Below are 22262 nucleotides of genomic sequence, written 5' to 3'. Positions count from 1 at the left end.
GTAGAAAAATGGCTTTCAGCTAAATTCCCTTGCAAATCCCTAATGATAATAATTCACGTGTGGGCACAACTTCAAGATGCCAACATGCACCCTACCTTCTGTCAATCTTTATTTAAATCTTCTACTAGCATTCCTCGCCCACAACTGTATGTTGATTTGAAAGACATTATCCACAGCCTAGAATTTGGATGCAATGCTATATGGGATCCAAATGACCGTTTCAAAAATTTTCAGAAACATTTGGGTGGAATCTGACTCAATGGTGGCAGTGAAGACTATTGAAGGGGAGTACCCATGTTCGTGGCAAAGAGCTGGGGTGGTGGAGAAAATCAGAAGACTTCTAGCTACGTGTGAAAACTGGAAGATGACCCACAGATGGAGAGAAGGAAATGGGGCAGCTGATTACTTGTCTAAGTGGAGTTGTCCCTTAAAAGGGGAGCATTATGACAATTTCCCTAATAATCTATCTGTGATTCTTTGTAATGGTGCCTCTGGCACTATGTACCCTCTGTTGTAATTTTCATCTTTTTGGTTCTCAATTCATTCTGGCAGGGGTCCGCCTAACCCCAGTTTGCCCATAAAAAAAACAAAAACAAAAAATGTAGGTTGATTTTTGGGAATTTGGGCTGATCTTTTACTGTAAAGTCGGATTGGATTCGGGTTGATAGCTGAACTCAACACAACCCAACTTGCACCCGTATACATGTATCAAATGGTGGGCCCCACCCCATTTTAAAATGATGGCCCCACCCCAATCAAACACATGTAAAAGAATGGTCATGAATGCACTGGAGGGGACAGTCCTACGTCAAAAAAGGGGCCAAGTATCTCACTCCCCCAAAACATGTGTAATATGGTGGGCCTTAAGCTATGTATTGGGTTTGAGTGGATACGGTGGGACCCACTCCATCCAAAGATGAAGTGTGAAAGATGGGCCTCCACCCCCATCTGTGTAAAATGGTGGGCCATCCATGCAAGAGTTTAGGTGGAGGTGGCAAGCCACACCAGATCAAAACACGATGTGTCAAGTGGTGGCACCACCCAAGCCAAGTGATGTGTAAGAAAAAGTTTCATGAAAAAAAATATTATATGGAAAAAATCAAAAGCATTAGATTAGCATTTTTTATTGAAACTAGGAAATTTTTCGATTTTGGAAATCAATTTTTATGAAAATTGAAATAACTAGATACTGGAAATTTTATTTTCTATGAAAAAATTCCAATGAAATATTTTCATAAAATTTCCAGTAAAAATTGAGAAATGATATCAGCACAACCATGTTTCGATAACTGCACTATCTCATATTGTCTTTCATTATTTAAAGAACTGTCAAAGGTTATCACAAGCCAATTTAATATGAAAAGACAAGATGGGTTTGTACAATTATAAAATCATGGTTGTCCATATATCATTTTACTAAAAAAATTTCATAAAAAATTTCCAATAAAAATTGGTTATCGATATAGGCATTGCCATTTTTTTTATTATTGCACAAACTCAGCTTGTCTTTTCTTTCTTAACTGGTTCCCGATAGTTTTTTGGGAACTTAAAAAGAGAAATTGTATGATGCCCGACCGTCAAGTCACGTGAAGGCTTCAATAGTACCACCCTTGATATTTGATCCAACAGCGTCGTCTTAAAAAGTGGGTTGTTGGATCAAATATCAAGGGTGGTACCGTTTTGACGGTATTTGATGGTTGGGCATCATATAAAAATTCATTTAAAAATACCTTTGGTAGCTGTTTAAACAACAAAAGACAAGACAAATTAGTGCAATTATCAAAACATGGCAGTGCAAATATGAATTGCCTAAAAAATTTTATGCCCATCACTCAACCATGCGCATCCTAGCATCCACTCACCTGACCCATCTACACAGTACACACCCATCTACACAGTACACACTCCTCCCCTTCATCCTATCCTCCAATCTAAAAAAAAACCCTCATTTCGCAGAAGAAATAAAGCCTCCAATCTCATTTAAAATCCATTCTCTATATTCAGTTCCTTTCAATCACCTCACCCAATTTTAAATCACTCCCCTGCTCACCCTTCCAATGCCAAAACCTAGATCCCGTTAATCATATCTCCTCCCAAATCTACACCATGAAATTGAAATAGAAAACCGCCAATTTGTCAAAACAACAAGAACAAGAAATCCAGGTATATAGATATCAAAATGCCTACCGTGGCTGTAAAATTGTAAGTGGTTTAGAGTATTTATAGGTAGTTTATATAAACCTAGCAGTGGTTTAGAGTGTTTATAAGTGTTTACTATAAGGTAAGCAGTGGTTTAGAGTGTTTATAAGTGTTTAATATAGGATAAGCAGTGGCTTAGAATGTTTATAAGTGGTTTATACAAGCCTAGCAGTGGTTTAGAGTGTTTGTAAGTGGTTTATATAGGATAAGCAGTGGTTTAGAGTGTTTATAAGTGTTTAATATAGGGTAAGCAGTGGTTTATATATGGTAAGCAGTGGTTTAGAGTGTTTATAAGTGCTTAAATAGGGTCAGCAATGGTTTAGAGTGTTTATATGTGTATAATATAGTTTTTAAATTAATGCAACATCATAGGATGATCCAAACCATCCATTTGATGGGCCACAAAGGTTGCATCCCTAAATATCATTTCCAAAGGCTGATCCTAGCCCTTCATTCTAAATAGAAACTACATATTATGCAACCTCTCTCTCTCTCTCTCTCTCTCTCTCTCTCTCTCTCTCTCTATCCAGTTTTTTCAAAATGAACTATGGCCCACACCATAGGATGATCTAAGCTGTCCATTTGATAGGCCACATCTTAAGTAGGTTGTGTCCCAAAAAACCATTTCCATATGATGATCCTAACCCTCTGATATAAAAAAAAACTGCTTATTATGGAAACCTCTATACATTAGAGGGTTGCGATCATCCTATGCAAATGATATTTTGGGGCGCTACCTATTTACATTGTGGTCCATCAAATGGATGGTTTGGATCATCTTATGATTTGGACCATACACTTCATTTTCAAAAATATGGGTGGGGCCTACAATTGGGCCTTAATGTCACTATACGAACCACACTATACGATGATCCAAACCATGGATGGGTTGGATCATCCTATGGTGTGGACCGTACACTTCATTTTGAAAAATATGGGTGGGGCCTACGATTGGGCCGTAATGTTACCATACGACCAACTCCATAGGATGATCCAAACCATCCATTTGATGGGCCACAATGTAAATAGGTTGTGCCCCAAAAATCATTTCCATAGGATGATCGCAACCCTCCAATCTATAGAGGTTGCATAATATGTAGTTTCTATTTAGATCGGAGGGCTAGGATCAACCTATGTAAATTATATCTTGGGACGCAACCCATTTACGTTGTAGCCCATCAAATGGACGGTTTGGATCGTCCTATGGTGTGGTGTTCATTTTGAAAAGTATGGGCACGACACGTTTCTTGTTGGGCCCACCAACTATTCCCGTTGGTGTGTGTGTGTGTGAGAGAGAGAGAGAGAGAGAGAGAGAGAGAGAGAGAGAGAGAGAGAGAGACTGGTAAAAAGGTTGGGAACGCGCCATATATGTTAAGTCTAACGTTTAGACGTCAGGGGGAGGGGGGGGATATCAGCGCCCTAAAAAAAAAAAAAACGTAAAAACATTTGAGTTTTCAAAATGAGGGCATTTTCGTCCGAAACCCACCAAAACTTGTTAATATCACTTCAAATATCACTTCAAATTGGTAATTTAGAAAACACCCCTACCACACTACAGTCAGTACAAAGTCATTTTCCCCTGAAATAACTAGATACTGGAAAATTTATTTTCTTTGAAAACATTCCAATGAAATAATTTCATAAAATTTCCAATAAAAATTGAGAAATGATATCAGCACAACCATATTTCGATAACTGCACTATATCATATTGTCTTTTGTTATTTAAAGAATTGTCAAAGGTTATCACAAGCCAATTTAATATGAAAAGACAAGATGGGTTTGTACAATTATAAAATCATGGTTGCCCATATATCATTTCACTAAAAAATTTCCAATAAAAATTGGTTAACGAATTAGACATTGCCATTTTTTTATTACTGCACAAACTCAGCTTGGCTTTTCTTTCTTAACTGGTTTCCGACAGTCAAGTCACATGAAGGTGGTACTTCAAAAGTACCACCCTTGATATTTGATCCAACAGCATCATCTTAAAAAGTGGGCTGTTGGATCAAATATCAAGGGTGGTACCGTTTTGACGGTATTTGACGGTCGGGCATAGTATAAAAACTCATTTAAAAAAAACCTTTGGCAGCTGTTTAAACAACAAAAGACAAGACAGGTTAGTGCAATTATCAAAACATGGCAGTGCCAATATCAATTGCCAAAAAAAATTTGTGCCCATCACTCGACCATGCGTATCCTAGCATCCACTCACCTAACCCATCTGCACAGTACACACTCCTCCCCTTCATCCTCTCTCCTCCAATCTAAAATAACCCCCTCATTTCGCAGAACAAAAAGCCTCCAATCTCATTCAAATTCCACTCTCTCTTTCTTCAATCCTTTCAATCACCACACCCAATTTTAAATCACTCCCCTTCTCACCCTTCCAATGCCAAAACCCAGATCCCATTAATCAAATCCCCAAATCTACACCATGAAATTGAAATAGAAAACCCCCAATTTCTCAAAACAACAAGAACAATAAATATCAAAATGCCTACCGTGGCTGTAAAATTGTACAGTGTATTCTTCAAATTCCTTCTAAAACACCGTCTTCAAAACAGAATCCAAACCCAATTCGATGAGAACAATCCTAACTCTAACCCTAACCCTAACCATTTTGGAGTCACCTCTCGCCCTGAAGAATCCGTCGCGGCCGCAAACCCTAGCTTCACCGATGGCGTCGCCACTAAAGACATCCACATCGATCCCTTCACCTCCCTCTCCATCCGCATTTTCCTCCCTGAATGTTCCCTTTCATTAGACCCCCAAATTGATAATCACACCCCCTCTAGGGTTCCATCTCGATCTAGGGTTTCATCCCGTTCCCCTGATCTCAATCCCAAATCTACAACTTCCCCTGATCCCAATCACCAAATCCCACAAATCTCCCGTCGCAATAGCCTTGGCGCCACGAATATGAAAACCCTAGACGTATCCGGGACGAATATGAAAACCCTAGATCTAGCTGGGATGAATAGGAGGAGCAGCTATGGTGGGGAGGTAGAGAATTGCAATTCAAAGCAAGAATTAGGGATTTATCGCGGATATTCCCCGGCTTTAGAGAATCACAATCAGAATTGTAGGAAATTTCCTATAATTTTGCAATTTCATGGTGGTGGGTTCGTGACTGGGAGTAATGATTCAATGGCGAATGATTTCTTCTGTAGACGGATCGCGAAATTGTGTGATGTGATTGTCATTGCAGTTGGGTACAGGCTGGCGCCGGAGAATAGATATCCGGCAGCGTTTGAGGATGGTTTGAAGGTGTTGAATTGGTTGGGGAAGCAGGCGAATTTGGCGGAGTGTAGTAAATCGTTTGGGAATGCGCGTGGAGGTGGGATGGATGTGAGGAGATCGGATGTTCATCGGCATATTGTTGATACGTTTGGGGCGTCGATGGTTGAGCCTTGGTTGGCTGCTCATGGAGATCCTTCTAGGTTTGCATTGTTTCTAATCCCTAGTTTTCTATCTTTTATTTCCTGCCCTAGTTTGTTCATATGCCTTTATGTTAATTGCCTAGATGGGTCCTACTAGAGTTGAGTAAATTGAATTTAGAATATATCAGATCTTCTGGGATTATCAGGATATGACCATTGGATTACTTGATTAGGCAAGTAGGGTAGATTAAGCAACTAGGATTGTTCTAGATACTAGTCAATATTAGGTTAATCTTTAGATACTAGTCAATATTTCTATTTTTATCATAAGATCTTTCTAGATCGTTCTACCATTCAAAACACACACACACGCACAAAAATCTTTCTAGATCATTCTACATTTATCTCTTGAGTGTTTTATATAAACACTTGTTAGTTTCTCTGTAATGGAATGAAGAAGAATTTTATCCCATGAATTGTGTCTTTGCGCACAAAGGACTGACGCTTCGTTCGAAGTGGGTCAAGAGGCTGATCTTCCCTCCAAGAAGATCAATTCTGCTACGAACCAAATTATGCGTTTTGGGTTGGTAATAGAAATTATTTTTTAGTTTGGATTCATGGGTGATGCATGGTAAGAGATTGTAGATAACTAGTTAGTTCATGGATTGTTAATCCTTGGCTTAAAGATCACAACAAAATGGACATTTCTAAGTTATACAGTGCAGATAAATGGAACCCAATAAAGGGTAGTTGAATTTTATGCCCGCTCTGTGTCAGTGTCTTGGACGCCTATTATCAAGTTCAACATTGGTGTCATCAATTGGGCACAGTTCCCTGCTTTTCTCATTTTTTTTTGTTCGCAAATACGTAAGATGCACCTGAAAAGGTATGTTCATTCACGATCATTACAAGTAGGAGCTCACAAGTGTTGTTTCAGGTTGATTTGAACTAGTGGATCTTATTGTATGTTGGATAGTGAATATGTATGTATTGCATACACAAGGGCTGATGTCTAACTGTCACATCTTTCTTTAGCTTTTACTGATGTTTTCTGTCATTTGATTTGGTCAGTCTATATCTTTTCTACCCCTGAATCTTGAACCGATTGGTTGTGCTTCTATTTCATATGTTAAATATGTGAAGTTGCACACTCTTACTAACTTGAAAGTGAAATGCAACTATGCAATTGTTTTTTTTCTCTGTAATTTGATTTGGTCGTCTATTTCTTTTTCTACCCCTGAATCTTGAACACATTTGTTTGTGCATCTCTTCATATATTAAATATGTGAAGTTGTAAATATGTCAACTTGCACACTCTTACTAACTTGAAAGTGAAATGCAACTATGGAATTATTTTTTTCCTGTCATTTGATTTGGTCAAATATATGATGCTGCACACTCTTACTGACTTGAAAGTGAAATGCAACTGTGCATTTGTTTTTTTTTCCTGTCATTTGATTTGGTCAAATATGTAAAGTTGCACACTCTTACTAGCTAGCAAGTGAAATGCAACTGTGCATTTGTTTTTTTCTTCTGCCATTTGATTTGGTCAGTCTATATCTTTTTCAAGCCCTGAATCTTGAACACATTTGTTTGTGCATCTCTTTCATATGTTAAATATGTGAAGTTGTAAATATGCGAAGTTGCACACTTACTAACTTGAAAGGGAAATGCAACTATGCAATTGTTTTAAGATTCTCTCACTGTACATTTCTTTTTAGTATTTCTAATGTTACGATATTTCAATTGAATTTTGACAGTAGAAATTCTGGTGTCTTGTGATCCATGTCCAATACTACCTTTGCTATGTTGAGGGCTTCATTGTTGGTGTAATTTCTCTAACCTCAAATGTGAAGTTCTTCTTCTTTTATTTGGCTGAAAAGAATGGAGTAGCTCTATTATACCGTTTCGTTCATCCCCTAGGGGCTTTCATAAGCCGGATCATCATACTCAATTAAACGGTTTGTCTCTTCATTACTACCAGTAGCTCCACGAACATCCTCAGCAGCATCAGTGTCCTAATCTTCGTCCTGCGCAATAATAGGCTCTTCTACATGTTTCCAACCTACATCCCGTGGTGGAAAAAATAGGATCATCCTCTGCGATTTATATGGATCACGATTCAAACCTACAATTCAAATAGTTTTGCATGCAATTTGATTTGAATCGTACCATTCACGAATCGAATTGTACAATTTTAATAACTAAGGGCCCACCTTACCCTCTTTTCCATGGCCCACTTATCCTTTTAAAATCTATCTCTTATAGCCTTGTAGCCCTGACCCACTTATTTCATATTTCTTATTAGATAAACCTCTAAAAAGCACTTAAAGCCCTTTCAATGTCTTTTCTTTTAACCCATTCGTCAAATATGGGGTCCCACCACTTAAATAACTCAATCATCCACCTATAAAGATGTGAGAAGATCGGCTAACAGAGAAGCTGATAGATTAGCGCGGGAAGGGGTTGGAAGGTTGGGTCTTGAGATGTTTGACTTTTTGCCTCCTTGAATTTCCCTTTCTTCTTCTTTTATTTTCCTTTTTTCTTCCTTTGTATTTTTATCATGTCTGTACTCTTTTTGGGCAGACCATCTCATTCTTCCTTTTCTTTAATGAATCTTCACCATTCAAAAAAAAAAGGGAAAAAAAGAAGAAAAAAAGATATGATCTATCATCCCCGGATCACCACAACCACTTGCCCAGCAAAGATCTATTCATAGCTTTAAGGTTTCTGATGCCAAGGACCTCAAACTTCTCTGGCCAGCATACCTTTTTCCAATTACCTAGATGGAATGACTTTCTATCCGTCGAATCTATAGTTGTTAGATGCGCTTGAGGACCCCAACAAGGCATTTTGACACAATGTTATCGTGGTCACTATCTCGCCTTCCGACCCGTGATCCAGGATCTCACGATCCCAAACGTGGTTCGTTTGTGACCCGGATCGCCAAAAATGGTGACCTGCGAGAGTGAAAGGGAGACATGCACATATGCAGAGAGAGAGAGAGAGAGAGAGAGAGAGAGAGAGAGAGAGAGAGAGAGAGAGAGAGAGAGAGAGAGAGAGAGAGAGCCAAAATCAACATCACGTATGGTTTCATTTAGGATTGAGAATGCATTATACGTTGGTACTTTATTTAGTGATATTTGGAGATCTTCAAATTTTTTGTCAATAAATATATATCGCATACATAAGATGTTTTTATTTTTTTATTAAATGTGTGTATATATAAAGAGTGTGTGTACGAGAGCGTCTCGAATTAGCGCTCCAAACCGACGATTAACTACCGAGTCGTACGATTCAATAAAAAAATTCAAGATTCGTACAAATTTAGATTCAATGATGATATTCAAATCGAAATCCATAAGATTTGATTTGAAATTTAAATCGTAAAATTTTCAAAACAATGATCGAGGTGCCCTGGCCCTGGCATCCCAAATCCAATTGTCATCAATGTGTCTGAAACACATCTAAAAAACAGTTATTAATGCTTATAAGCATATGTAAATAAGATTTATAACATATATTTAGTTTTTTCCCTTGTAACGTAATCTCGTTTTATTTTTTTGGAATGGCAATCTTGATTGCTTGATTCTTACTAAACTAACTGTTTGATACAATAATTTTTCTACTTAATGTCATTTTTCACAATTTCATTGCAGCTTTTGGTATATCAAGTTTTGTTTTGATTTATGAGTTCATTAGAATTAATGTGCCTTTATAAATCTTTTTTTTCTTGAATGGCTGATTTATAAATCTTCTCCTGTAAATAAGTAATAGCCTAAAAAGTAAGAAAAGCAAAAATAACACAGATCACATGTAAATATATGCACCGCACTTTTAATGGTGGATCTATGAATATTCATAGTATCAACCCCAAAAAAATGCCAAAAAAGGAAAAAATGGCTAGATTGTTATATTTAGTAAATACATGCATAATGTAGCTATAAACATGGTTTAAAACTTCCATGGGGACTGGAGTTCAAAGTTCTATTCATTTTTGATGAACCCATATAACTAAGAAACCCCATATATCTGGAAACATTGATCTGCTCTTTAAGCATTTGAAAGCGAGTAGGATGCAAAATGATAAATTTTAAATTCTTGACTATAAATAAAATTTATCCCTATTTTGTGTCTTGTCGCTTTGTTTAATCAATCAGATGATCAAATCTAGTTCTTATAATATTTGTTAAAAGAAACAATAGTGTGTTTGAGAGTACTATATTAGAGTGCATTCCTTTCAGAATAAATCATGTATACCATAGTCCAGTGTTTCGTATATTTTTTGAATCTTTGGTCTGAGGATCTTGGGATGACGTTTGTCTAAGCAGGATTAAGGTTGCTTCCTTATGCCAGTAGCGAGGTTCATGGACTTTTTTTAGTCCGATAGGAGAAAAGGACTTTGATGAGGTGGAAGTCCTGCTTACCGAAAATCATCTTATGGATTAGGACCTTCACGATTCTCTTATTATGGAAGGTGACTCTCTAAACGTTATTTGTTGGGTGAGGGATGAGGCTAGTGTTTTTTTTTTTTTGAAAGTTGACGATTTTATTGATGCTATGAAAGTTACAATGGGGAGCAGGGGTCCCAACTTGCATTACATATTATCAAGTAAGGTTGGTCAGGGGCATACCCCTTGGCCAATAGAACGAAACAAAATCTACTGTTGTGAAACCGCTAAAGAGAGATGAATTCTTCCATGCACTCCCACTATGCTATTTCGCTGTGTCCCATCCCTTTTTAGATCTTCATCAACCATGTTCAGAGAGAAACCAACACCATACAATAACCTTTCCTTTGCAGTACCCAATGGTGTGAGAAAGGGACTAAAAACCCTCGTGAGATACTTCATATGAGTGCCTTGAAGAGAACTCCAGGCTCTGGAAAGATTCAAAAGCTATATACCTCCTGTACCACCCCCTGCACATTTATCATCACCGAGCATTCCAAATCTACATCCTACCTATACGCTAACTTAAAGAGAGCTCGATAAAATTCTTTGCGAAATCTCCTCCAACCATCAAAAACTATTTACAACCTCCCATAAAATCTTCTGCCAAAAAGAAACTTCAAAAAAACCATACACCAAAACGTCAAAAAGCTCTAGACCGGAAATTTACGCACACTTCCTCAAATCTCTCATTAGAATCCCAATCTGGAGTTCGAGTTCCATTTCTTTGGAAAAGAAGGCTGAGGTGAACTCCGGGAAAGGAACCTCTTCCACTGGATCCAACCGGATAACTATCAGTTCCTTTATCTTCCCAATGCAAATAATTTGCTTGGCTTCCCATTCTGGCTGACACAATTTGTTTCCATTCTCCAGGCGACCTCTGAAATAAGGGATCTTGTATACCGGAATGCAAATATCCTTAACATTGTGAGTACCTGTTATAGGATAAAGTTCTTCCACGTTATTCCTGTAATCCTCCTGTAATTGCTTCCACTGTCTTTTGATGATTCCTTTTACCAATTCTGCTAAGGTGGGATCTTCAACTGAGGCTTTCACTTCATTATATTTCAGGCTTCTAACCATCGGCGATGCTCAAACCATTGGGAGCAATCGGATACCACCCTTCGTATCTGCTTATAAGTTCGAACTTCCGAAGAAGAAGGAGATGAAGCCATTATCCTAAGTACAACAGATGTTTTATCTCCCTTACCTGAGGAAAACCAAAGGACTTTTCTGGTCTTTTCTTCACTACCCCCTTTTATAAATATTAGTATTAGTGTAACCGCCCATTACTACCTATAATTGGGCTCCACAATCTGGATACTTGTATGAAGTAGATTTTAATAGCTGAAATTCCTTTTCCAATAAAACTAATCATAATAGCCGCAGAGAGACGGGTGCCGTCACCACCTTTACCATGCACTAAGTATACACTTGTCATCCCAAACACGTTCCCCAAAGAGACCAGATACAGCTTTAGCTGAAGACTTTTTTCCTTTAGATCTTCTTGGATCTAATATCTATATCTGTCTTTATCTCTAAAGATTTCCTTTCGTAATATTTCCACAAGTAGACCCAAATGCCCCTAGTCTACTCCAGGGCTTAGGAGAACAAAGTTACATGAGGCGTGGGCCAATCCTTCCCAGTTTGGCAAAGGATTTAAGGGTCTTGAGTAACCTATTCTTCCTTGATCCATGAATCGAGGCCACAGCGTTCTCCAGAATTTTCATCATTACATTGTGGTGAGATTGGGGCCACTTGACCACCGACTTTGGACCAACAGGAACGCCAGCAAAGTTTCGAAAGTCAAACAATTTTTTGACTCTTGGTTTCAGGCCAGCTGGCTTCGAAAACGCAATCAAGCCTTCTAGGGATAAAATTCGCAAGCTTAGGTTTCGCAGGACAAACCGACGGATTTTCTGGGTGCACGGAAAGTCCTTTCTCGAAAACCCCGTCCTCAAGATTTGAAATTTGAATTCCTTATGGGGTTCAACGGCTCTCCGGACAAAGGATCCCCGATCCCCAGAGATAGTTCCTCCGTCGAACCGGGAGCCTTCGAAAACTCGACGCAAGTGCCGCACGGACCTAGTCGCACTTGCGTCGCCCCGCGGCAAAGTAAGTTAGCCAAGCAATGGTTGGAGGCTCAAACCTACAAAGCAGAACACAAAAGGGGAGCTAAGAACACAAGCACACAAAGAACAAAAGGGGCGTAGAGAGGCAAGAAGTAATCTTTATTGCTGATTGACAAACAAGTTATAATAGGACTATGCCAAAAGGACTACAACTCCTAAGGGGCCCGATCACCCGTTGACTAGAATGGAATCCCTGCTAGGATATGCACTAGCAATGCACCACTCGATGGCCAAGCAAGCATTCGGGGTAAAGAGCTTTAGCGACCTACTCACTTAGCCAGGAGTGCCCACCAAAGGTGCTCTTAGCTACTACCCCTGAAGAATTTACATGACATTTGAATGAGATAAAAGGACGACGACCTGAAGAGGCCGCCCAAGCTCAGAGCACCCCCAAACAAAAGAAGGAACAATCAATATTGCCGCTTCCACAAGGACCATGGTCATGATGGTCCAAAATATCAGCCGCGGCCGTACTACAACATATACATTGACACTACTACTACTACTTATTATATTGATAGACCAAGTCACGGGCCATAGGCCATGTGAACAACACTGGACGTAATGGCCTTGTGACACTAGTCACCTTTGGAGATTTGCTGACGTGATTGAGGAGGTGTTGGAAAGGGTTAAGGGTCATGCATTTTCTTTTCAACACACATGGTGCTCGACCAATACCGATGCGATACAAATGGCCTAGTCTAGGTTGGTTTAGTTGGAGGTTGAGATTTTCCATTTTATCCTTCCTTGATATTGTTGGTTATTATATTTTTTCCTCTTGCTTTTCTTTTTTGTTTGCCTTGTTTTGACTGTCACAATCGCGAATCCTTTTTTTTTTAGTTAATCTTTGCCATAAAAAAAACACAACCCCCTTTCTCTCTCTTTTGAAATACAAGAGTAACTGATGCAACTACTGTAGAACCTGACTAAGTTAATATCATAGGGACTAGTGGAATGCTATTACTGTAGACAAGTCATTAAGTATTAACTTATCCAAGGAGGAAGTGCTAAAGGTTGATGGTCATTAATGAGGTAATTGTCCTTCTAATTAAAAGTGTAGCAACTCTTTCAATTAAATAAAGTGCTCTACCTGAAGGAGGCATACCAATGGTTACATTCTTTTGAAGAAGACCTGTCTCGATTGAATCCGAACCTTAGATAGGTTCTTTAAATAGTAATCATCCTTTATGTTATAAGTAATTTTTCTTTTATTAATATGTAAAAACATTGGGACCGGACAACTAATCTTATTAATATCCGCACCTTAGATGGGACTTTCTTGGCACCTTGTCCCTTGATAGCAGTGCACAGGCTTAGGGCAGTCAGCTGTGGTGCCTCCTCATTCTCTTCCTGTTCAATCTGAGTGTGGGACGAGGAGGTTGTGGCTAGCAAAGCATTGACAGTCCATTTTTTTGGGCAAAATCGCATCCAATCTGGATTGGTGCATATGAAGCATGGCCCAGGCGACACGGGACTTGATGCCTCATTGTATTGTCTCAACCCTTCTTTGGAATAGGTCCTCCTATCCCATGGACCCTGGATCCTTCTTTTTGTGCTACTAAAAGACTTGTGAAAGGTATTCATGCTGTTGGAAGGCTTGTTCAAGCTGTCGGATGGCTTGCTGTTGTAGTCTTTCTTTTTGTTTGCAGCGTCATCCCCCACATGATCAAATAGCTTTTTCTGCTTAAGCCATCGCCGTGGCAAGGTTCTGAACTCCTCTTCTTCGGAGCTCTGTGGGTCCAAGGCTTTAGATTGAGCATAAGAGTAGGAAACTGCTTCACATATTCCCGAATTGACCCGGTCTGTTGAAGGCGCCTTAGGTTCTTCCGGGCAATGAAATCCACATTCTTAGGCATGAATTGAGCCTTGAGTTCTCGCTTCAGGTCTTCCCAACTATCGATAATACATCGTCTCGCTTCAATCTCTTCATAGCGAGTTCATCACCACAATTTGGCATCATCACCGATGTACGTACTGACCATAGTGACTTTGGCCTCCTCATCAAGGTGTGTTGCACGAAAAAATTATTCCATATCGAACAAGAAGTTTCCTTAGCATCACGGGCACCGGCGTAGCATTGGGGTCAGGCACCCACGCCCTGCTACCGTGCCCATCACTGTGACCAACTATGCCATTACTGATGGTCCTCATGAGCATAGTTGTCAAACTCTTGTAAGTCATACCAGTCAGCTCTCGAGTTGAGTCGCTGGGTTTTTCGAGGCAAGTCGCATGGGTGAGTCGCCTCTGCTGAAGACTCTTACGAGTCGTTGCGAGTCGAGTAAAAAAAATAAGACTCTTACGAGTCAAGTCGAGTCGCTGGGCCTAGGCTTTCTTGTATTGATGGTTGAAAACTTGGAAGTTGGAACTTAGAACTTAATTTTTTTAATGGTAGGCAATTGCATTAAATGCGAAAAAAGACCGAAGATGTCTATACAAATAAAGAGATAGAAACAGAAAAAGAAAAAGAAAGACAAGAACAAGCCCCACTGTAAGCGTCAAGGAGGAAGTCAAATTGCTCAACTCTCCCTAAAGACACTGTCTCTAGCTAAATTGTCTGCCACACCATTAGCTGACCGCCTAACACGATAGAAAGAAATCGATGCATGCCCCACCCTGTCTTGTATCGCATTGAAGAAAAAGGTAAATTTCCAAGGGAAGGAATGAGAGCCACTAAGCCACCTTATCACATTGAGTGAGTCTCCTTCTACTACTACCTTATTCAAATCTTCATTCTCAAGATACCTTATTCCTTAGTAGATAGCATACACTTCAGCTTCATTAGCGCCAACGACTCCAATGGGACTCGCAAAAGCCCATTTCAAAGCTCTAAATTCATCCCTCAAGACTCCCCCAATTTCGGGAGGACTAGGATTCCCCCATGCTAGACCCGTTAAAGTTTAGCTTCAAAAAATTATGTGCGGGAGGCTCCCTGTCTTACAATCTTGGGTTCTTGGCCCGAACCACCACAACATTTCCTTCCACATATACCATAAATCGTGGGCTGATACAAATCTAAAGCAAGGAAGAGTTTTCACCCATGATTAAGTTCCAACCAGAACTTAATTATTTTTGTGCATGCAAGTTACAAGCATATAGTTATTTATATTTTTAGCTTAGTGCTTGCTATTAGGTTATATTTTTTACATGCTTCATCTTTTGATATATAATTATATATTTTTTCAATTAAATTTCTGTTCTTGTCAAAAACTCTTACGAGTCACGAGTCGAGCCGAGTCAAGAGTTATAAAATTAAGAAATCGAGTCACGGGTTGACAACTATGCTCATGAGTAAATTCACCTGGCCAGTGAGGGTCTCAACTTGCTTCCGAAGTTCCTCTATCACGGTCTGATTTAACTGCTCAGCAAGAGCCTGGACTTGCTCTTGCAACTCTTCTATCATGCCCTTAGTCTCCTCACCAAGGCCTTTGTCATCTCAGCAAGATTAAACTGTTGCTGCTCCACTGCTTTCACCCTTTCCTCAACACCAGCAATTCGTTCTCTTGTACTTGGCGCCGGTGTTGGTTCATTGACTAGCTTGTGCTCTTCGTGGACCCGACTGGACTATGCAGGAAGTGGATGGGTAGCATTTCTCTTCGTCATTTCTGGATGTAGGTGGGTAGTCTCAGCTGCAGGTAGGAACTTCGGCTCTGATACCAACTGTCACAGGCCTTCAGTCTAACGACTAGGTTCGTGCGGCACTTGTGTTGCCCTGTGGCAAAGCACATCATCCAAGCAAAGGTTGGGGGCTCAAACCTATAAAGCAGAACACAAAAGGGGTGCTAAGCACACAAAAAACAAAAGGGGCGTAGAGAGGCAAGAAGTAATCTTTATTGCTGATTGTCAAACAAGTTATAATAGGACTATGTCTAAAGGACTACAACTCCTAAGGGGCCCGATCACCCGTTGACTAGAATGGAATCCCTGCTAGGATATGCACTAACAATGCACCTCTCGATGGCCAAGCAAGCTTTCAAGGTAAAGAGCTTTAGCAACCTACTCACTTTGCCAGGAGTGCCCACCAAGGTGCTCTTAGCTACTACCCCTGAAGAATTTACATGACATTGATGGCCTAAATTATTAGCTGTGTCTCTACTACAACATATACATTGACACTACTACTACTTATTACATTGATAGACCAAGTCACGGGCCATTGGCCATGCAAACAACGCTGGACGAAATGGCCCCGTGACACTCCCCCACCCAACTACGTTGACATTGCGTCCATGTAGGCACGTGCTTGATCTTTCGTGATGTGGAGCTTTTCCTTGGGTTCCCAGCTGGCTTTGATTTTGGTAGGCCTTTCCAGTTGACGAGGTACTCCATTGTTGGCCTTTCCACTTGACGAGGTACTCGCTTAGCATCCAACAAAGAATCTCACATTTGTGAGTACTTGTGAGTACATGGACTTGAGAAGCAATGGGAGAGGGATAGAGTAGACTGGGTCATCAGACTCGGAAGGGATCTTTTGTAAGGGAGTAGAAGAATCCTTGAACCACGTCCTCCTGCATTGCACCTTTTCATTGTCTACGTGATGTGCAATTATTGGGATTATTTTGTTTTTCTTGGACCTTCCACAGATCGATCTCAAAAACCTTACTATTTTTGTCTAGCATCCCTTTTTGCGAGTCATCGATCCCTTGAGGATGGTTTATTTTGCTATATTGTGGCAAATTTTGTACGAGTGAAATAGGAGAATCTTAAAAGATATGTAAAAGTGCATCGCCGGGATCATATTGAAGATTAAGATTGATCTCATATCTTGGGTAAAATCAGCCTATCTCTTGGCATCATACCCAGTGGCCAATATTTTGAGAATTGGCATGCGATCATATGGAAGAAAAATGTCAAAAATCGTCCATCATCTTGGAAGCTGCCCATTGGTGGCTGGCTCAAGCTCAACTTTGATGGCAATGCTAAAGGTAAACCGGGTCCGGCAGGGAGGGGAGGACTCATTCATGGCGCAGAGGGCAATAAATATTCTCATATTCCAGCCCAGCTGGGATATGAGAGTCTAATGAGGCAGAAGCTAGAGCGTATGGACTTAGGTGTTATGTTACTCAACGTCTCAGCGCCTTGATAGTGGAGGGAGGCTCTTCCAACATTATTGCTTGGGCTAAGTGGAGAAGCCCCGGGTCCTTCGGAACTCTCTAACATCATTTCATAAGTTGGGACACAAGGTCATATGCCGAAGCTTCTCGCATGCTTTCATGCCTGCCAAAGCTGATGAGCTAGCAAAGGCCGAAATGGATTCCCGCCATGTGGAAGAGATTTGCTCCATCGGTGCTCTGGCACGAATGGTTGAGGTTTAGAGTAGACTTGTATCTCTTTTTTAGATTGCATTTATATCATATAATGATGGGGACAACTTGTCCCTTCCATCTGTTTGTAAGACTGTTCTTGATCAATAAAGTTACCTTTCTCCCCAAAAAAAGAAGAGGGTGGTGGTGGGGGCACTTTAACTAAACTTACCAAGTTTGAAGAAAACAAGGAACTAGCAGATATTGTGATTCATCGCTTTATTAATGAAGGGCATAACAGAATTTTGAATTTGAAAAGCTTCCTTTTGGCGATTCGGAACGAAAATGACTCGCAAATGGGATCGTGCAATCCAGTTCGCAGAGCATGAGCGTGTGGTAGGGCTGCAACAGGGTCGGGTTTTTCAAAACCCTAGCCCAACCTTGGATGCCACTATCTCGGCCCTGACCCGCCCTGACCCTGATTCAGGGCCGAGAAACCTCAACCCATTGCCTGCCCTACAGGGCTCAGCGCGGCCCTTGCCCGCCCTAATTGGCCCTGATTGGGTTAGGCCGGGCCGGGCTGACCCTGATTGACCCTAGTGCAAATACTTGTGAAGAGTGCCAAAAATAAAGCAACCACATATCATGTAGAATAAAATGATCAATAAACAGAGAAGGGGAGCAAAATAAGACAATATGAATTCAACAACATGACGGTCACCAGAGACAATTAATAATAATAATCTAAAGAGTCATCGATCCGAGATTATAGAAAACATTAGCAAAAGAAACATGCACAGATGGTTCAACTCTATAGTAGAAAACTTAGGGTCGGGCTGGGTCGGGCTGACCGGAGGTATTAACCCTGAACCCAACCCGACCATGAGTCAGGGCCTAAAAAATGAACCCTGACCCGCCCTTAGGGTTGGAAAATCCAGCCCAAACCCTGTTCGGGGTCAGGGCGGGTCAGGATGGACGACGGTCAGTCCTTACAGGGCCAAACTTGCACCCCTAGCGTGTGGTATTTCCCAGCAACTTGGTCCAATTCTCTCCTTCCTGGAAGCCTGTAGGACATTAAAAAAGGTAACTTGGTCGAAAAAGTACTCGGATGAGGTCTGGGATGGAGAAATACAAGGAGCCAAGTCGAAGATGGGGTAGTTAGCCGGGGGACTGGCCCTGCTCATCCTGTGGTTATTGTAATTTTAAATGGAGGAGCAAATGCCGTTGGTGCCAAGAGAAAAGAAAAAAGAGGGAAGATATTTCCCCAGTTAAAATTTATTTTCCGATGAATGGAGCCAAAAAGAAAGAATCAAAGAGAAATTGGAGTGGCGACAAGGGGACTGGTTTTGCTCATCCTGCAATTACTTAAATTTTAAATGGCGGGACATATGATGCTGGTGTTATCTGGATAGAGAGCGAAACTTTCCATCTCCTGGGGATCCCTCACACATCCCAGGGGCTTCGGGTTCCGTGGTACAGGAAGGAGACTGTTGGCCTGATTTCGGGCTTATCTCCTCTTTTGTCGATGGAGGGATACCGTCTTTATCTATCTCGGGTCTGAAGGCCGCCCGGTCCGGACCAGTTTTGACGTGCCGGGTGGACCCGCTGGTCAAATTGAAACGGGTCACGATATTGGGACCCGGACCCGGAAATTATGGGCAGGCCGGGTCGACCCGCAGGTCCGGGACACTTCTTGCCAGGTCTACATTCCCACCCTCCCATGTTCGTGTCTTCTATCGAAGGATGAAGTTCTTTTCATGTTTGACTCGGTGGAGTTGGCTTCCGGAATTCTGGCTAAGAAAGATGAGGCCTTTGGAAATATCTTGCTCTCTCTTTCCACCTGGACCCAAGACTTTGCCCAGGGATCTGACATGCATTGGGTCAATATCTATGGGATCCTTCTGCATGTTTGGGCTTCCTCAACAGTTGAAGCCTTGGGGAACCTCTGTGGACCGGTTTTAGAGGTGAAAATGGAAGGATGCCATAAGCATTGTATGGGTTTTGTATCTGTTAAAATTCTCGCCCTTAGGTGGAAGTTGAATTGCCCCTCTGCTAATTTATGGATCTCTGGTCATTGTTACACTGTTGGATTTATAATCCAAGATTCAATGGGATCCCATTTGACTTTAGAGGCTGACCCTTGTGAGCCATCCCTCGTTTTAGACCCCCTTCCATTCCCGGCGATAATCCCTCAGAGTCTTGGGTCGAATCTATCGGGTTTGGGCGGACCGCCCGTAGTCCAGGCTATGAGTTGTCAAGCGTCTATTTGGAGAAATCCAGTCAGGAGAGCAATCGACCCGTTGGAGCCTCCCCCCTGTTTTTAAAATTCAAATCAGGAGCAATGGCGAGAAAAGTACAGGGTGCTCTCTCAAAAAATGTGTCCTCCCTTCCACCTAGGTCTGATCGGTTAGGCCTTGCAAGGAGAAATTTTAGATCCTGAAAAGGTATTTTTGGCTTATATTGGAATATAGACTCGCTGCCCAAGGTCTGTACTGCCTTTGGGTGAAGATCCTGGAGTTCCTCTAGCTTCTGACAAAGGTTGAGCTAGATGGTGTGTGGTATTGGTTTATTCTGGATAAAGGAAGAAAGGTTGGAGATATCTGTCAGTTCCGGATCTTAGCTCTATAAAGGCTCTCGTCTTGGGTTCGTAGGTTCAACCCTACTATTTCTTATCCCTCGGAAGGTGAAGAAGCTTTTTGACGATTGGGACGCATTGAATGATTAGTACAGCTACATAGAGAAGTATGTTTGAGACTTGGACAGGTTGAATGAGTACTACGGCTACATTAATTACTACAGGTGGTTTCCAGAATACGCTACTAGGGGAGTGGATGGACACTTGGTGATAAGGTATTGGCCAGGGACATCGGGAAGTGATCATGAAGTGAATAGATGAAAGGGATTATTCTTGCTCGCCCTTTGATATTCTTAATAAAAACAAAAGAGAAAAAGAGAGAAAAGTTAGAATAGACGGAAATGGAGATTCCGAGTGGGTCATCCCCTATACAATCTAGGAAGTGTCCCTTGGATGTGTTGGAAGTAGAAGAAGCCTCAAGTAAACTGCGTGCCATGGTATATAATGAGGAACTGGCATCCAAATTCTTACCAACACCATGAGAAAACGTTAAAATTTTTCAGAAGAGGCAATGGAAACTCTTTAAGGAGGCAGCCAACAGCCGCCCGGAGACTTTCTATAACCTAACCGGAACATATAATGTAAAAGAAGCCTACTCGCTGATGCACAAACATCCATTCTTCGTCAAGTTTCTGGAAGACGAAAAGGAAGAGAGACTTCTTCGTTGGGAAGAAGATAGGGCGTCAGGGGTTAAGAAGTTGGAAGCTATGCTTAGTCGGAAAAAGAATCCCGGGGAAAAGGTTCCGGATGCGGAGACATTTGCATCCGAGGTTGAGCAGCTTCTTTTGGAGCTAGGAAAATGCTCACACTAAAAGCTAAGTCTTGTGAAAAGTTTGAACTTCCTGGAAGGGAGTCATTCAATTACCCTGGTGCTTTTTTGATGCCAGGATGGAAGTGGAATGAATCAAAGTTTTTTGGTTTTTTGTGGTTTGGGGTATAATCATATAGAACTTACTCGATGTATTGTAAGGGGGACTCCTGGTCCTTATTTCTTGTAATTTTATATAATATTAATATAATATGTCATCTTTCAAAAAAAAAAAAGCTTCCTTTTAGCACTGAGTAGATTTGTCTTTTGTTTATTTTGTTTGCCATCTAACCCGAACCAAACAAACTGTACTGCATTCTAGTACAAACAGTATTGTTTTGCGGTACAGGATCAAATCAGTTAACCATGGTGGATAAGTCCTTTTTTTGGTATACCAAGTCAATTTGAAACAACTGCTCCATTAGAGGTCATATTGTCAAGGCCACAATTTTTCATTATATAGTCTCCAAATTCCAAAATAATACCATCATCAGATCCACTCATTATGCCTATTGGATTGATTTTGCAACAGGTGTGTTCTCCTTGGTGTGAGCTGTGGTGCCAATATCGCAGACTTTGTAGCTCGAAAAGCTGTCGAGACCGGAAAACTTCTAGATCCTGTCAAGGTTGTTGCCCAGGTCCTCATGTACCCGTTCTTCATCGGAAGCATCCCCACACATTCAGAAATCAAGCTTGCAAATTCATACTTCTACGACAAAGCCATGTGCTTACTCGCATGGAAACTCTTCTTACCTGAGGACGAGTTCAGCCTAGACCATCCAGCCGCAAACCCCCTCATCCCTGGAAGGGAACCCCCCTTGAAATGCATGCCACCGACACTAACAGTGGTTGCAGAGCACGATTGGATGAGGGACCGTGGCATAGCCTATTCAGAAGAGCTCCGTAAGGTGAATGTTGATGCACCGGTCCTCGAGTACAAGGACGCTGTGCACGAATTTGCCACACTTGACATTCTCCTGAAATCCCCACAGGCTCAGGCCTGTGCCGAGGACATAGCTATCTGGGTCAAGAAGTACATATCTCTCCGAGGCCATGAGTTCTCTTACTAGATGGAATCAAAGCAGTAATAGCATTTTTGTGTATGCGTGTTCTGGATCTGAGGGATGAGCATCACTCCATTAGCCGGCTTTCTCGTAAGGTGTGTGTTTCAAATGTGTTTTCGTAGATTTCAGGGTGTTCCGCATCTTTTTATGTTACTCTTTCTTGTACGATAATTTGCAGAGTCGTACTCAATTGAATCAGATGCAGTTCCCCTTTCTTTGAGGCCATTGGGGTTGTCTCATTTCTCAAGTTCTTTTTGTATGATATTATTTATCAGGAATGAGAAGAAGGTTCATTAAATCAAATCAGATACAGAAGAACAAGCATCCTTGAATTGTTGTTGAACTCTT

General features: G+C 41.0%; 1 protein-coding gene and 2 long non-coding RNA genes across 5 annotated transcripts in view; 2 read left to right on the top strand and 1 right to left on the bottom strand.

Moving 5' to 3' along the window:
• Positions 1 to 22262, bottom strand: part of LOC143860822 (uncharacterized) — a 79841-nt gene that overhangs the window by 22541 nt on the left and 35038 nt on the right. The gene's annotated exons all lie outside the window — the stretch shown is intronic.
• On the top strand, positions 4425 to 22217 carry LOC143860214 (putative carboxylesterase 11). Of its 2 annotated transcripts, XR_013239633.1 has the most exons (3): positions 4425 to 5644; positions 21383 to 22009; positions 22093 to 22217. XR_013239633.1 is itself a non-coding variant. In XM_077370779.1 (2 exons), exons 1-2 carry the CDS (start codon positions 4698 to 4700, stop codon positions 21918 to 21920), a joined length of 1485 nt encoding a protein of 494 aa, XP_077226894.1. In that variant the 5' UTR covers positions 4425 to 4697; the 3' UTR covers positions 21921 to 22217. The 2 variants fall into 2 exon arrangements, 1 of the variants encoding a protein (XP_077226894.1); XM_077370779.1 differs by having other exon boundaries at positions 21383 to 22217.
• On the top strand, positions 5719 to 21374 carry LOC143860215 (uncharacterized). Of its 2 annotated transcripts, XR_013239635.1 has the most exons (4): positions 5719 to 6470; positions 9916 to 10061; positions 10909 to 10962; positions 11107 to 21374. It is a non-coding gene; the product is annotated as an uncharacterized LOC143860215 (long non-coding RNA). The 2 variants fall into 2 exon arrangements; XR_013239634.1 differs by having other exon boundaries at positions 5719 to 10061.

Source organism: Tasmannia lanceolata, unplaced genomic scaffold (genome assembly GCF_043159265.1).
Source record: "Tasmannia lanceolata isolate RefF3 unplaced genomic scaffold, GAP_Taslan_0.1 ptg000037l, whole genome shotgun sequence".
NCBI classification, from domain to species: Eukaryota; Viridiplantae; Streptophyta; class Magnoliopsida; order Canellales; family Winteraceae; genus Tasmannia; species Tasmannia lanceolata.
This window is presented reverse-complemented; position numbering and strand designations above follow the sequence as displayed.